This window comes from Miniopterus natalensis, chromosome 1 (assembly GCF_054644295.1).
Source record: "Miniopterus natalensis isolate mMinNat1 chromosome 1, mMinNat1.hap1, whole genome shotgun sequence".
Taxonomy (NCBI): domain Eukaryota; kingdom Metazoa; phylum Chordata; class Mammalia; order Chiroptera; family Miniopteridae; genus Miniopterus; species Miniopterus natalensis.
In genome coordinates, this window is record NC_142081.1 from 25,998,426 (window position 1) to 26,013,052 (window position 14,627).

Consider the following 14,627-nt stretch of genomic DNA (forward strand, 5'->3'; position numbering starts at 1 on the left):
AGGATTTAAAAAAAAGTCATCTGGCGATGCTGTGGGGTTGTTTGTTGAAAATAACGGAGCTCTGGCACCAGGAAAAGTTGGGTAGGCCAATGGCAGAGGGAAGGGACAGAATTAGGATGAAGTTAATGAGATTGTGGAGGGGAAGGGCTGGGCATGGGGAACTGGTGGGGGATGTTCCAATCGCCTCTGGAGCAAAGGTGCTGATTGTAGCTGGGATGCTGGGCAGTGGCCTCTCCTGGGCTTCCACGTGCTTAGGATAGAGGAGGCACCACTTTTCAGAGAGGGCAGCAATGTTGGACTCTGCCAACTCAGGTTGATTGAGAAACTTTGGCCAACCAGCTGACCAAGGCTGCTGGGCTAGCTCCATGCTGCTCTGATATGACAGCCAAGTGCCGTGTCCCTCATGCTAGCAGGGCACAAGGCCAGGGAGGAGAAGGGACAGCTCTCCTTACCAAACACCAGCCCTGTGTCTGATACAACACAGGAGTTCATTCTCCTGACAGCCCTGACGTATTACAACCCCTATTACATCAATATATAAAATGAGAAGCAGCGACTTACATAATTTTCCCACAGCCAGAAAGCAGCAGGAGCTAAAGGTGGGATTCAAACCCAGATCACTTTGCCTCCAAGGTCCTTTTCTCACTGTATCCCGTCTGGTGCCTAATGTGCCGTATTCTGATAATGAAATCTCCACATGAAAGAACAATCTCAAGAAGGAGCAAGCTCCCCGCCTCTGGAGGGTCAAGCAGAGGGGCTCTGCTCAAGAAGCTGGGGCCAATGGGTGCCGATGCTGCAAAGGGCACTGGTGTTCTGCTGCTTGATGCCCTTACCTGCTTCTCCAGCTGTGCCTCCAGCTGGCCAATGAGCTCATCTTTGCCCTGCACGGCTTTCAGCAATTCTTGGTACTTCAGGTGCAGGCTGCCTGCTGAGCCCACATTCTTCAGATTGGACAGTTTCACCTTCTCTTCCATCACACCCACCTGAAAAAGACCAATTGTCTCATAGAGTTGGGATGTGGTCTGTGAAATGACCACTAACATGGGAGGGGATACCTCCCGATACCCCAGCCCATGACTCCCAGACAGAGCCCTTATCCAGGGAAGTTGGACCAATGAATTCAATGACCATTGATTAAGCCTTATTTGGGGGAAGGGGGGAAGGGGGAGAAGGAATTGATAAGGAGAAACAGCAGGGTGTGTTGGGTCCTCTAACTGTGAGGGTCCTGGTAGGGATGAGCTGGGTAGGACAAACAGCTCTGGAGAGGAACTGCTCCCACCTAACTGTGTGTGTGGCAGACATGTGCTGCTCAATGCATATCCACGTGCTTCCCAATATTCCCAGCCCTCCTGTAGTCAGAGTGGCATGGAATTCACTCCAGCCAATGGGCCTGAGAGGAATGACATGATATTTCTGGGCTCAAGCGTTTAAGAGCTGGCGCACAAGCACCATGGCAACCAAGGAGGCTGTGTGTTCCAGAGGGTCCAGCTAGAAGATGGGGAGCTCCATTAGCCTGGATCCCTGAGTCACCGTGTGAAGCAGAATCCCTGGCTCGCCCTCAATAGAGAGATACCATAAGTGAGAACTAAATGTGATAAACCGCTGAGGTGTCAGGCTTAATTTGTTACCCCAGCATAACCTAGTCTATTTGGACTAATTCACTCACCCACTCACTGCACTGACCCTTGACCAAAGACTCATCCATGCCCACGGAAAGCTCCATGCACCTTAGTTTGTTCAGCAGTTCTGACACATGACTGCTGGTTTACCTCATCCCTGTAAGGAGCTCATCAGTGTGACGAGTATGGGTCCGTGGGAAGGGGCTGGGAAGGCCAATGGTCACCCCCCTGCACACTCTTCTCAATCCCCTCCCCCTCTTACCTGGGTCTCTGCGTTCTCTGCTCTCTGTTCTGCCTCCTGCAGCCTCTGCTCCAGCTCCTGCATCTGCTCACCCGGAGACAAAGAGGACATGTAGGTGTGGCGTCCCTACTATGCACATGACATCAAGGTAACACAAGTGAACTGTGCAGACACTCCTCACGGGCAGGGCTTGAACTGCCCATGTAAGTGAGCTCAAGGGTGTCAGAGGAAAGATGTCTGTGGCAACGCTTGCTCTCATATCCTGAACTGATGGGAGGGGAAAAGCCCTTGGTGCTGTCCTCCCTGCTGAGGGAGTAAAAGCCTCATTCCTTTTTCCTTGTGTAGGGTTCCCAGGGAGGGTCGGCAGTGTGACCGTCCTTCCTGAGGCACCCCACCCCAGTCTCAGTCCTGCCTTCAGTCTCCTCTTCCTGAGGCCTCCCTCCCTCAGGCTGGGTCACAGGCAGTGTCCTGCCACTGCTCACTCATGTGCCTGGCATGGAACATGTTCTGTCATCATGTCTTCAGTGAGAATGTTCATTCCCAAGCTGGGGACTAATACTTCCTCATCATCAAGTATGCCTGTGACTGTAAATGGCATTCACAGGTGTCACCTCGTTTGATTTCTTTAATCTTAAAGAAATAGAGGGGCTCAAGACACATTTTAAAAATTCTATCTTGCTACCAGTAGAGGCATGTCATTCAGGAGTGAGAAGGCTGGTAATTCTGGAATCTTAAGCCAATTGGCCCAAACAGAGACCAACGTTCTTATACGTGGACACCTGTCAGGGACCAGACCGAAGGTGAAGCCTAAGGAGCTCCTCACCAGCCCGGCCCATACGGCATCTCTGCAGCTTCACCAATTCATGGGTTGGCCAGTGGAGTGTGGCTGGATTTCAGCTCTCACCTTCCCTCTGGTCCAGGCTCGGCTGTGCGCCGCTGAACCACACACTGTCACACAAAGGCCCTGCAGAAGCAGAGCTGTCATATATCCGACTCTCCTGTCAATGCCACATGCCAAGGCCTAGTCAACTGCTCCTTCCCTGCCCCGCCCTGCCCCAGAACAACATATATGCATTAAACATACATATCCCAGCCTTGTCCTGAGGCTGGGCAGGCCTCTGTCTCCAAGTTCTAGCCCAGCCCTCACCTATCCCATCTCTGCAGGTGTGGCCTTTGCGTCAGTGACTCAACCTTTTCCCTTTGGCCAGGACCCTGACTTAATAGCCACCTACGAACTGAGAAATTCCTTCTCTTTCTCAATCTCTCAGCTCTGAGGAGAGTTACCAGGAAGCAGTTCATGCTTGAGAAGCTGGGGCACCTCTTTCCTCAGGGCAGCCCTGCCTCATCCATTTTCTTCTTCTTTTTGGGACTGCAGAGACACAGATGTTTTCAGTGCACATTCTCTTTGAAAGGATCTGAGGTTCCCAAGTAAAACTTAAGATTTAAAACAAAAACGCCCCTTGGGCTCCAATGGGCAGGACCACCTGTGATAGGCATTCATGTGCTCAGGCCAAGGATGCCTACATCTCTTCCTTCCTCTCCTGGGTTTAATAATCGTGATCAAACCTCTCAACCCAAGCCTGAGAGGGCAGGTTCACTCTGGCCAGACACAGGCATCAGAGCCAGATGACCTTTCCAAAACCAAACAGTCCTTGGGCCTGTCTTACAGGAGTCCCTTGACCTTCAAACATTTGTTTGCAGCTACAGGGAAGATAACAGCATAGCACAAACCAATATTATGGTTACAGGGTGGCTGCCCAAAGCAAAAAGAATTCTACTTGGTGTGTGTGTGGGGGGGGGGGGTTTGACACACAGTGGTGGCCCACACTGACCAGGTTAACTATATAACTCTACCTCTCTGACACCAGACCTGACTGGGCCAATCAGGTTCTCTCTCCAAGGAATCTGAAATCTGGAATTAAGAGACCAGAGATAAGAGCCCAGGGGGCTTCCCCAGAGAACATGCTTCAACTTCACCACATCGTGATTGTTAGGTGGTTCCTGCAGTTCTGTGAGCTGTTCCAGATCCTCCTAATACATTCCCTGTTTGTTTAAGCCAGCCAGAGTTGGAGTTTGCCCACATCAGAAAAAGTCTAAATAATGCAATTACTGAGAGCGTTTAAGAATACAATGAAATATTGAATGAGAGGCTTTAGATTCTTGACAGGCCTCCTAGAGTAACCGCCAGCTGGACTGTTTGGGTTTATCATCTGTTCTGTAGCTCAGAAGACACAGGTTTTCCATAGGAAGCAATAACTCATAGGTCATATGTGTGACCTTCTGCAATGACTGTTTGATATTTTCTCACTTCATCTGATGGAAAAAACGTGTCTTCCTGTTTTACAAATGGAGAAACCAAGGTAGAGTGAGGACTAGAATGTTTTTGAGTCCTACCTCCCAGCTAGACCTTTCCACTTGGGTCAAGAGTGGCAGTGACACTGGTCAGAGCCAGAAATAACTCTGTTATTGACAACACAGTGAGCATTTTTATCCCCTCAAGATTTTAATATCCCTTTAAGGTATGCTATCACCGAAGCAGATAGAAAAGCTGGGCTGCCACCAGGTCCCCGTGGCTGCCAACTCTCCCAGCTGCTCTTATCTTCCGGGCAAGGACACTTGAGACTCAAAGCATTTTGTATCCACCTTCACACTGGAGTATTCTTTTTCCTCTAACATTAATTTCTGAGCATGGAAAACATTTTGAATATCTGAAACTTTTTAAAAAGAGTATAAGGACCATCTATGTATCCATCACTGCCCTCAGACTGTTATCAACACCCTGCTGTCCCTGTTTGAAGAGAATGTTTTCAACATCATGTTTCCCTCCATTTTTTATGAAAATACATTTCCTCCATTGCAGCTGAAATAGTCCCAGGTGTTTCTCTCAATCCTGGCATCAACACCTTTCAAGACAGCAGGTCATTCTTTGTTGCACTTATCAAAGGGCCACACCTGGAGCTCCGAGATGCTGGAGCTCTGGGTGGGCCACCCCTCATTTGAGTACTGTTTCTCCTCTCAGGGGGTTCCTTAGGACCACGTCCTCAACTGTCCTTTTAGTCTGTGGGCCAGGGGTGACCCACCAGCCACAGAGGTGTCAGGTTTAGGCGGATGACTTTTAGGCAGGATCCACTTTCACCAGCTGCAACTCCCACATGCGACTCATCAGCTGCCTGACAACTGGCCGCAGTGACCTGATGAAATGCACTTGGCACCGACCTGGTACTTAATCCCCATGTCCACAGCTCCTTGTAACACTCTGTGATGCTGTGAAATATCAGCCCTATGGCAGTGGGAGAGGCGGGTTGCTCTGCTGCTCTCGGGCACAGTCCTGCATGCTGAGTGAGCAGTGGCCTGAGCGAAGAGCTCTGTGCCATCCTGGATTGTAGCTGCCCTTTGAAAAGGGGGTTCGGTGTCCTTACCACCGCCTTGCACCCACTGGAGAAAGTGGTACAGGTAAGGCTCTGTACCACTAAGACTCTGCAACCCAACTGGCTCTGCCATGGAATGGCTTTAGATAAGTCCCTTAACCTCTGTGTGCTTCAGTTTCCTCACCAGTAAAAAGAGAGTTAATGAGTCTCTGCCTCCCAGGGTTGTTGATGAAGGTTACACAGGATGCCTCCTATAAACTCATGTACAACCTGGCACCTACCGAGCAGTTTACAGATAGAAGCTACTTGTTGGTTTTTCATATACAAAGATGGCACTTAGGTCCAGGGACATAGTTTAGCTGGGACAGTCTGTTCATCTGTCATCTGGAATAATTAGTAACAGGGTCTCCTTTCTCTCTCAAAAGTGCCCTGGTCTAAACGGCACTTGATAAATTATATGGCCATCCTACATAGGATCCATCTACAGAAAGAATGGCTTTAAGCCAGAGGTTGCCAACCATTAGCCTACCGAGCATCTTGTAAGACCTACAGTGCTGTGGGCACTTAGCCGACACAGATATAACTAAACAAGGCCACTTCTGTGTCTGGCACTGGCTTACGTGATGCTCTACGTGAATTAACTTGTTGAGTTTTCATCCCAGTCTTAGGAGATGGGTACTGTTATCCTTGCTGTACAGATAAGGAAACTGACCAGAGCAATTAGGTAACTTGCCTAAGAGAGGGCCAGGATTCAAACTCAGGAGGACTGGTTCCAGAGTCTGTTGTGCTCTCAGCCACTGTGCCTCTCATCTGTCCCGGAAAAACCCAGATTCTACAAATAAGGCCCAACTTCAACTTCTCCTGAAAACTCAGAAGATCTGGACATACTAGGGTTACATTTTCTTACGGCAATAACCACTTCCTCCTCTAGCCCTAGCCCATTCCCTTGAATTTTCCCCAGAACCCACCTGTGTCACTTATCTAAGGGACCTACAAGCATTTGAATTCGTAATCCCCAGTTTTAGCTATTGAATGATTCCAACTGTTGTAATCAAAGACAATGGTTTTCAACTTTATTTTTTTAGTAGATCTTTTGTTCAATTGAAATCATGTCTATTCCTGAATATATAAAATACACGACTTTGTGGCTGCCCTGGTGTCTGAAAGGGCTTTAAGTCTTGGCTGTGGGTCCCCCTGCACCCCCACAGCCCAGAACCTCCTCTGGGAGCATGGGCCTCAAGTGTCCACTACAAGGACAGCTAAAAGGGGCCCTGGGGCAAGGCCCTGGCAGGAGTTTGTGGCTGTAGATCTCACACTTTCAGGGGTGGAAAGATCCCTGTGGACGTTGTTACCGGCAGATTTCTGGGCCTTGCCCACTGAGGTTTTCATTTAGCAAGTCTGAGGATGGGCCCAGGAATGTTCTTGAAAAAGAAAATCCCAGGTGATCCTGATGCAGGCGGTCCACAGACCACATCCTGAAAACATTAGACTGGCCACAGGATGCAAAGCAAAGCTACCTGATTCCCTTGAGGATGCATCCCTGGGCTGAGCCCCATCGGCATGGGGCTTCTGGAATGGCTTTTGAGGAGTACAGAGCTCTATCGATGCTATGGTTCCTGAGAAATATTATCTTTAGTGGTCCTTACAAAAAATGGGGGTGAGGAAAACAATACCCCCCAGGCATACACACTCATACACACACACACACACACACACACACACACACACACGCTCACAGACTGATGAATGTCAGAGGGATGGAGGAGGGCGGGTGGGTGGAGGGGGAGAGAGTAACCAAAGAATTTATATGCATATATGCACAACCCAAGGACATGGACAATGGTGGGGAAAGGGACTGGGGAGAGGGACGGGACGGGGTGGAACGGGTCACTGGGGAGAAAAAGGGACATCTGTAATATTTAAACAAAAATAAAATTTAAAAAAATAAATAAATAAAAAAAGTTCTAAAAGGCATCTGCTCCCAAAGCCAATCAGATCTGTGAGCACAGAGACGTGCTAAGGCTGACTGTGATGATTTTATGCAGGCTTCAACACACTTCCAACCGGTCCTCACAGTCCTGGCACTCCCCTTTTATGATACCCCGCCCTTCCACAAATTCTGAGGTATTTCAGGATGTTTTACTGGGCCCCGTGTTCTATCCATACATTGTGAAGCTGGTGCCTGAACTGAACTGCGACTCTGTATAACGCAAGGTCTGAGGGGGGAGGAGCAATGTTCATTGTTCTTTTGTTTAAGGAAACTGAACTAGGCCATTTATACACTCAACAACAAAAAAAGTCATGAATTACAAATTGTTGATGTATAAATATAAAACTGAGTAACTGTATTTCAAAACCTTGGTTGACGACATTAGTAAGAGATTCTAGAAAACAGGAAGAGCACGTGGTCCCACCGGAATGGGACTTGGGAAAAGCTGCTTCAGTTAAAAATATTCAAGCTAAAAAATGAGAATTGTTTTATTGCTTATTTCTTCTTTTTTATAAATCCACTCAAATCCCTTTTGGAAGCACACAGGGAGTAAATAAGTAAAAAATGTAAAACCTGTACCAGTTCTAATACTGATGCCATGTTCATCATGACACTTCCTACAAAGTTTGGGGTTTTTTAAATGTTTTTATTGATTTTTTAGAGAGAGGAAGGGGAGAGTGAGAGTGAGATAGAAACATTGATTGGCTGCCTCTGCAGGCCCCTTGCTGGGGATCGAGACTGAAACTGGGCATGTGCCCTGACCACGAATCGAACCAGCAACCTCTTGGTGCATGGGAATGACACGACCACTGAACCACACCAGCTGGTCCTACAAAACTCTTTTGTGGACAGATATTATATTCCCACTTTTTCTGATGGGATAACTGGGGCACAAATTTAGTAAAACTGAAAAATGTCCAAGGGACTTTCAATATTCATCTACGTGGCCTCTTACAACAGTACCCAAGTTTTAAATGGATCCGACTAGCCTTCGTGACTTCTTCAGCACGCCAAGGAAGAGGGCTGGGGAAATGTCTCCCGGGGAGCTGAGCAAATGTGAACTCTAAGACATTAGCCACTCCCTTGACTCCTGTACTGGCTCCAGAAGGGGGTGGCCCTGGCAGCCGGGGCGTCCATGAGCAGCATACCAAACTTTGAGAGGTATAACAGCAGAAACAAAGTTCAGTGCTGTCTCCTCTCTCACCCTTCATCTCCTCTCATCCTGACGTGAGGGTTTATCTGGTAGCCTTGATACTTTTCCTTTAAAAACAATTTTTTTCAGCACTCATTATTCCATGCGTAGAATGGCAGCTCTGCAAGAGGAAGTCAGGTGTGAGTAGGCGGCGTGCTGGGGAAGGAGGAAGGGCATGCTTCCAAGCCTTAGCAGCCAATGGATGGTATCTGATCCCAGGCAGGGCCGATCCCCTGGGGCACACCCAGGGCCGGCCTGCCCTGCATGACAGCCAGCAGTGAGTGAGCGGCCATCCGTCGTCTAGGCTCTACCTCTTGTCTGCACAGGCGAGCAAGCTGTGTGGAGAGGTGGAGGGGGCAGGCGAATGAAGGCACTGGCCTGAGGGACCCAGTGGCCTGGCTCACCCCGGTGCAGGTGGGTACTGGTGATGAATGACAAGTAAGTTCTGGGAAGAGTGACAGGCAGGACCTGGGCTCCGCCTCAGCAGGAACTCTCCAGAGAAACCCAATCATCTCTTCCTGGGATTTGAAACTTACCTTGATGTACTGGGGAAAATGTCTAGGGAACTGCTGAACCTCTCTTAGTGATTTGGGGATGACTGCCGGTGACAGGCGCAGACCCGACACTGAGCAACGAGATGTTTATGGCCTTAAGAATTTGTGCGCCCTGGCCGGTGCGGCTCAGTGGTTGGAATGTCAGCCCGTACACCGAAGGGCCATGGGTTCGATTCCGAGCCAAGGGAACGTACCTGGGTTGCAGGTTCGATCCCCTGCAGAGTCAGTGGGGGGGGGCGGCAAGGGAGGGAGGCAACCAATCGGTGTGTCTCTCTCACATAGTTGTTTCTCTCTCTCTCTCCCCCTCCCTCCCTTCCACTCTCTCTAAAAATCAATGGGAAAAAATATCCTTGGGTGGAGATTAACAACAACAAAGAAGAATTCCTGCCAAGAGGTGCACCACCTTTTCCTCAAGTCACACTCAGCCCTCTTCCTTACTTCTGTCTCCCACTCCATGACCCCAACTCAAGGTATCTTGCTCCTTTCTCCCCTCCCACACCCCGGGCTCTTCTGCCTCCGTCTGCATGCTTCCCCAGCCTTTACCCAAGTCACACTCTGCGCCCCCAACACTTTAATGGGAGGGCATTCTGATTACATGATGATCAGAAACAGCGAGGAAGAGGATGGGCCGATATGGAAGGTCAGCCTACTCAGACCCAAGGCGCTGGGGGGAAAGAAGGTGTTTATGAACAACACGTGTAAGGGACCTGGGGAACAGGGGAGGGAGACACTTCAAAACATCTCTCTTTCTTCTTTTCAGCTTCATTCAGCTTCATTAATGAAAATAGTAAGTTCACACAGTCTAAATAAAGCATGACAAGCCCACTGTGTGACCATTTATCAAAATACACATTACAAACATTTAACTAGTGTTCCTGTTCTTCTGATGTAATGATCTGATAGCTGTGCTTTCTTTGGTTTTCGGAATGGAAGCTAATTATTTAGTAAAAACAGATGTACAATAATTTTATGCACTTAGGGATGAGCTGTCTATACTTTCTCAAAAATATCTTTTATTATGAAATATTTCAGGTGAAAAGGAATATTTTAAATTATGTAGAGATTAGTTTTTTTAAAAAACATGTACCCACCATTCAGCTTTGTCAAATTTTAACTTTTGTAAGAAATGTTTTTGAAAAAGAGACCACTACAGAGAGCTGAGGCCTCCTGTGTACTTCTCCCCAGCCTTACGCCTCTCGTTTGGTATTTACCATTTGTATATACCCCTAAACAACAGAAATTATCATTTTGCATGTCTTACTTTACATAAACTGTGTTATTCTGTGTATATATATCCTTCTGACTTTTTTTGTTTAATGTTGGTTTTTGAGATTAATCTTACACATGTAGCTCTACTTGATTTATTTTTAACTGCAATGTCATATTTCATTGTACAAATATATTCAACATGTTTATACATCCCCTATTGATATATAGGGTGTCCTCCAAAAATGTACACACACAGTTTGAGTAATTATAAAGGCAATGTTTATTAAAATATATTTCATTTTCAAAACTGAGCTATCAGCTGTTAGAATATGTATACATTTTGGGGGGACACTCTGTACATTTAGACTATTACCAATTTTTCATACATCAATGCTGCAATATACATTCTTGTATATGTCTCCTTGTGGCCAATATATTTGGATTTATTTCTACTGTTGCATTTTGTGCTTTCTATTTACTCTTTTTTTCTACTCTTTTTCCCTCTCCCTGCCTGAATTTAATAGACTTCCTTTATCCCATTTCCCTGCTCAACTGATTTGAAAGTTATATACTCTATTTGTTATTAGCATTATTCTAGGCTCACATTCTAGGCTTACAGACTGCTAATTGTTCCCCAGTTCTGCTCCCCATCTGTTCTCTTATCTCTCATATAAATAGAACTTCCAACTTAGCAGAGCACATGGTTATCCAAAATAAAACAATACTTTCCAATCTTCCTTGCAGCTGGGTATAACCAAGTTTTTTCCAGTGAGATAGGAACAGAAGGAATGAATGCAACCTCCAGGTCATGCACTTAAAACAAAGGGGTTGGGTGGACATCAGGATGAACCATCTTCAAACATGCAGCCGGTACCACCCTAGAATTAGACTGCTTATGCCTGAGATTCTACCTAAGAAGGAAATAAGCATCTGTCTGGTTTAAGCTACTGTTATTCTGGGTTCTTTCTTATAGCAGCCAAACTACACTCCAGCTAATACAATAGGCATGGATTAAAAAAAAAAAAAAAAGATCCCGCTTACACTCATTCTGCTTCCTGAATCTAGGGCTTCATATCTTTCATCAAGTTTGGAAAATTTTAAGCCATTATTTCTTTGAGTAATGGCTCTCCTACACTCTCTTCTCCACTTCTGGAATCTTATATAGGATCTTGTCATTCTAGCAGCCATGTCTAGGCCTGTGTCTTTATCTCTGTGTGCTACATTCTGCATGATTTCCTCAGGCCCATATTTCAGTTCATGAAGTCTGTCTTCAGTGGTGCCTAATCTGGTGTTTAATCTATCTACCCACTGAACATTTATTTTCAGTGAAAACAGTTTTCAATTCTAGCAGTTCTATGGGGTTCTTTTGAAAGTCTACCTGATCCTTTTGGCTGTGTCCTGTTCTTGTCTCAGGTTTTCAATTACTTCATTACGTCTTCAATATTTTGAACTCATTTATTTTAGAGTATCATGCCAAAGCTCTATTATTATTAGTTCTTGGGGGAGGGATATAGTTCAGTTGTTTGTTGTATATGTGGACTCTCATACACTGTACATTATGCTCCCAATATTCAGTCATCTTGAGTCATATATTCATCTTCACTGAGGCTTTTTTTTGGCCTGTAGGGATTCTGTATGACCTGGGTTGAGGTCTTGTTTCTCCAGAGAGGTTCTGTGTCTGTCCCTACAAGGTTTCCCAGGGGTATCTCTGGCCCAGGACTTAGGGTTCCTAATTCACAGACAGTATAAATTCTAATGTTAAACCAATTCATCATCACCAGGTTCTCAGGGAACCTTTTTTCCTTTTCTTCTTTTTCCTCCTAACCCAGAGCCTTATTGGCTAAGTATGAGAAGCTGTTCCGTCATCTGCCTGTGCTGGTGGATGGTTTTCTTTTCTTTTTCTGCCTTTTCATTTAGCGTGAAGCTATTTAGTACTCCTAACTTTATATGAAAGGTTCAATGTCAGGCCCAGCTTTCAAATGGCCAGACCTCATTTCTGCCTCCATAGATGTTAAAACTCATCCCTCAAACCTTTCAAGACTAAAGGGAGACCATCCATGCACCCCGTCCCACTCAGCAGCCTGAACTGAGTACCACTTGGGTTTTCCTCTTTGCCCGCTGAGGATTCCTTTTTTTTCAGTGTGCAGCTCTAAACGGAAGATAGTTTAAATGTCTAACGCAGTATGCCTAGGTGTTTCACAGTGGCCATTTTTAAGGTTATTTCATTGTCCATATTACTAGAAACGAAAGTCTCTTCCCTCCAAGATGTGTTTAACCAGCTGGCTGATCCTTACTTATCCTTGCCTTCCCTTGCATACCTTTTTCAATACCGTAACCCAAGGCAAGGTTCTCAAGCCTTGCAGTGTTGAAACCAATGTCTGGGAGCTTATTAAACATGCAGATTATGAGCAGTACCCGGGGAGACTTGGATCAGGAGGGCTGGGGTGGGGCCCAGGAATGCAAATGCTTAACAAGTACTCCTCCAGGTTTCTGGTACAGGTGGTCCCAGGACCACCCTTTGAGAACCACTGTCTCACTTCTGCTTCCCTTTCCCTGCGGTGGTGGAATTCTACCCTTTCTATTTGCAGTGTCTGAGAACCACATCCGCAGGAACACTGCCAATCTGTTCTGCAAAGCCTGAACGAGGTGGCAATGCCAACAGGCCCAAGGTTCATGAGTTCTAGTCCAGGCTAGTCCAGGGCCACTCCTCTCAGAAGTGGAAATGCAGAGGTGACGCCAACAACTTGTCTTCCTAGACTCCAGGCTATGGGTTTGTCCCTAAAACAGGCATTTATTCAGGCTTTACTCATCAAGACTTTGACATTACTTGGAGAGGGGTGGACTGAATTTTACTTTTATCCTATGAAAGAAGGGTTTGCTAAACAGATAGGTGATACAAACAAAACTACAAAGAGAATGATTGATTCAATTAACATTATATATATTTTTAGTGCAGATCTCTACTCTCTAGAAGGGTTATGCTCCAAAAAGTCAGCCATTTAGAATATATGTTCCCATAGAAACATTATGAATGGTGGTCACTTTCCCACCCAGCCCACCCAAGCCTGTAAAGCTAATAATTGCTCCCATTTAAGACCTATTCTACGCCAGAACCTTTATATATGTGATCTGATACAATTCTCAAAATAACTCCAAAAGGTAGACATTTGTGTCCCTGTCTTAGCGGTGAAGGGACTTGCTCAGGGTCACATAGCTAATAAGTGGCTGAGCCAGGTAGGTCTGGCTCTAAAGCCTGTGTCCTTGTCACCAGGAAACCAGGCTGCCTTCCGCAGCTCCTGTGCTTCATAGAGGTTGAGCAGTAGGGTGGAGATTTCCAGTCTTCTCTCCTACAACATCCTTCTTCCCCATGCTGAAGAGATGTTAAGGGAATATTAGAACCTCCCCTGCAGCCAAAGGTGACTCAGGAGGTAACAGAGGACCAAGATGATTTGTGTCACTTCTTTGGTGTGCCATACAGAGCAGCAGAGCAGGAAAGAATGCTGGATGACAGCTTAATAAACTGCTTTGACTTTGGTAAACTACCTTGGGTGGGTTTCATTTTACATGTGTGAAAAGCATCTTACTCAAAGTTCACCTTTCTGCAATGAATAGTAAGTAAACCCTAAGGATCGAATGTACAGTATGGTGAACACAGACCACAGCATTGTACTGTAATCATCAAACTTGCTATGAAACTAGAATGTATTTATTCCAACCACTGAAAATAAATAATTATGTAATGTGATAGAGCTAATTATCACTATGACGGCAACCATATTACGATGCATAAATGTATCAAAGTAACATGTTGAACACCATAAATTTGCACAATGTTATATGTCAAATATATTTCTATTAAAAATAAATAAAATAATCCCCCCCAGAAAGAAAGGTCACCTTCCCCAGCGCTCCCTAACTCTGGCCCTCTCCGACAGGCCTCGGCAGCGAGGTCAGGCAGCTAGCTGCCTGCTCCCCAGAACTCACCTTGTCGGCGAGCAGCTCCCGTATCTTGCTGGCCTGCAGGCGGAACCGGGTAAGCTGGGTCTCTAGGGCCAGGCAGCGTTTCTGCCAGTCCATGCTGGTCCGGGTCTCCACCTTGGGGTCAGCCATGATGGAATCAACTTCTGGTTATTCCAGGGATCCCTGAGAACCAGCACACAGAGAGGGAATGATAAATAAGTGTGGGAGGAAGAGTTACATGGGGAAAGGATGAGAGGAGACCAGAGGAAGACAGAGAAAACAGGGGCTGGGGGAGGTAAGTTAGTCACTGTCCCTCTGTCCCGAGGCCCCCTTTCTTAGTTGTGTGTCACATTCTATCATAAGTTAGCTAAGCAACCTCAGGGGATCACAAAACCCCAGAAACCGTAACGAGAACCTAGGCTCATTTTTACAAAAGTGGAAAGGCAGGGCTCATTTGTTTTTCATTCAATAATTTCATGTAACTAATTTTTATC

The 14,627-nt window shown here is 46.3% G+C and overlaps 1 protein-coding gene across 1 annotated transcript in view; it reads right to left on the reverse strand.

Moving 5' to 3' along the window:
* PLEKHH1 (pleckstrin homology, MyTH4 and FERM domain containing H1) overlaps positions 1-14,289 on the reverse strand; it is a 39,677-nt gene extending 25,388 nt beyond the window's left edge. The window contains exons 1-3 of the mRNA XM_016223855.2: positions 14,158-14,289; positions 1,882-1,944; positions 834-983 (exon numbers count right to left, since the gene is read on the reverse strand). Of these exons, the coding sequence (XP_016079341.2) occupies positions 834-983; positions 1,882-1,944; positions 14,158-14,283 (339 nt within the window). The 5' untranslated portion in view covers positions 14,284-14,289. The remainder of the gene's footprint in view (positions 1-833; positions 984-1,881; positions 1,945-14,157) is intronic.
* Positions 14,290-14,627: the final 338 nt, after the last annotated feature.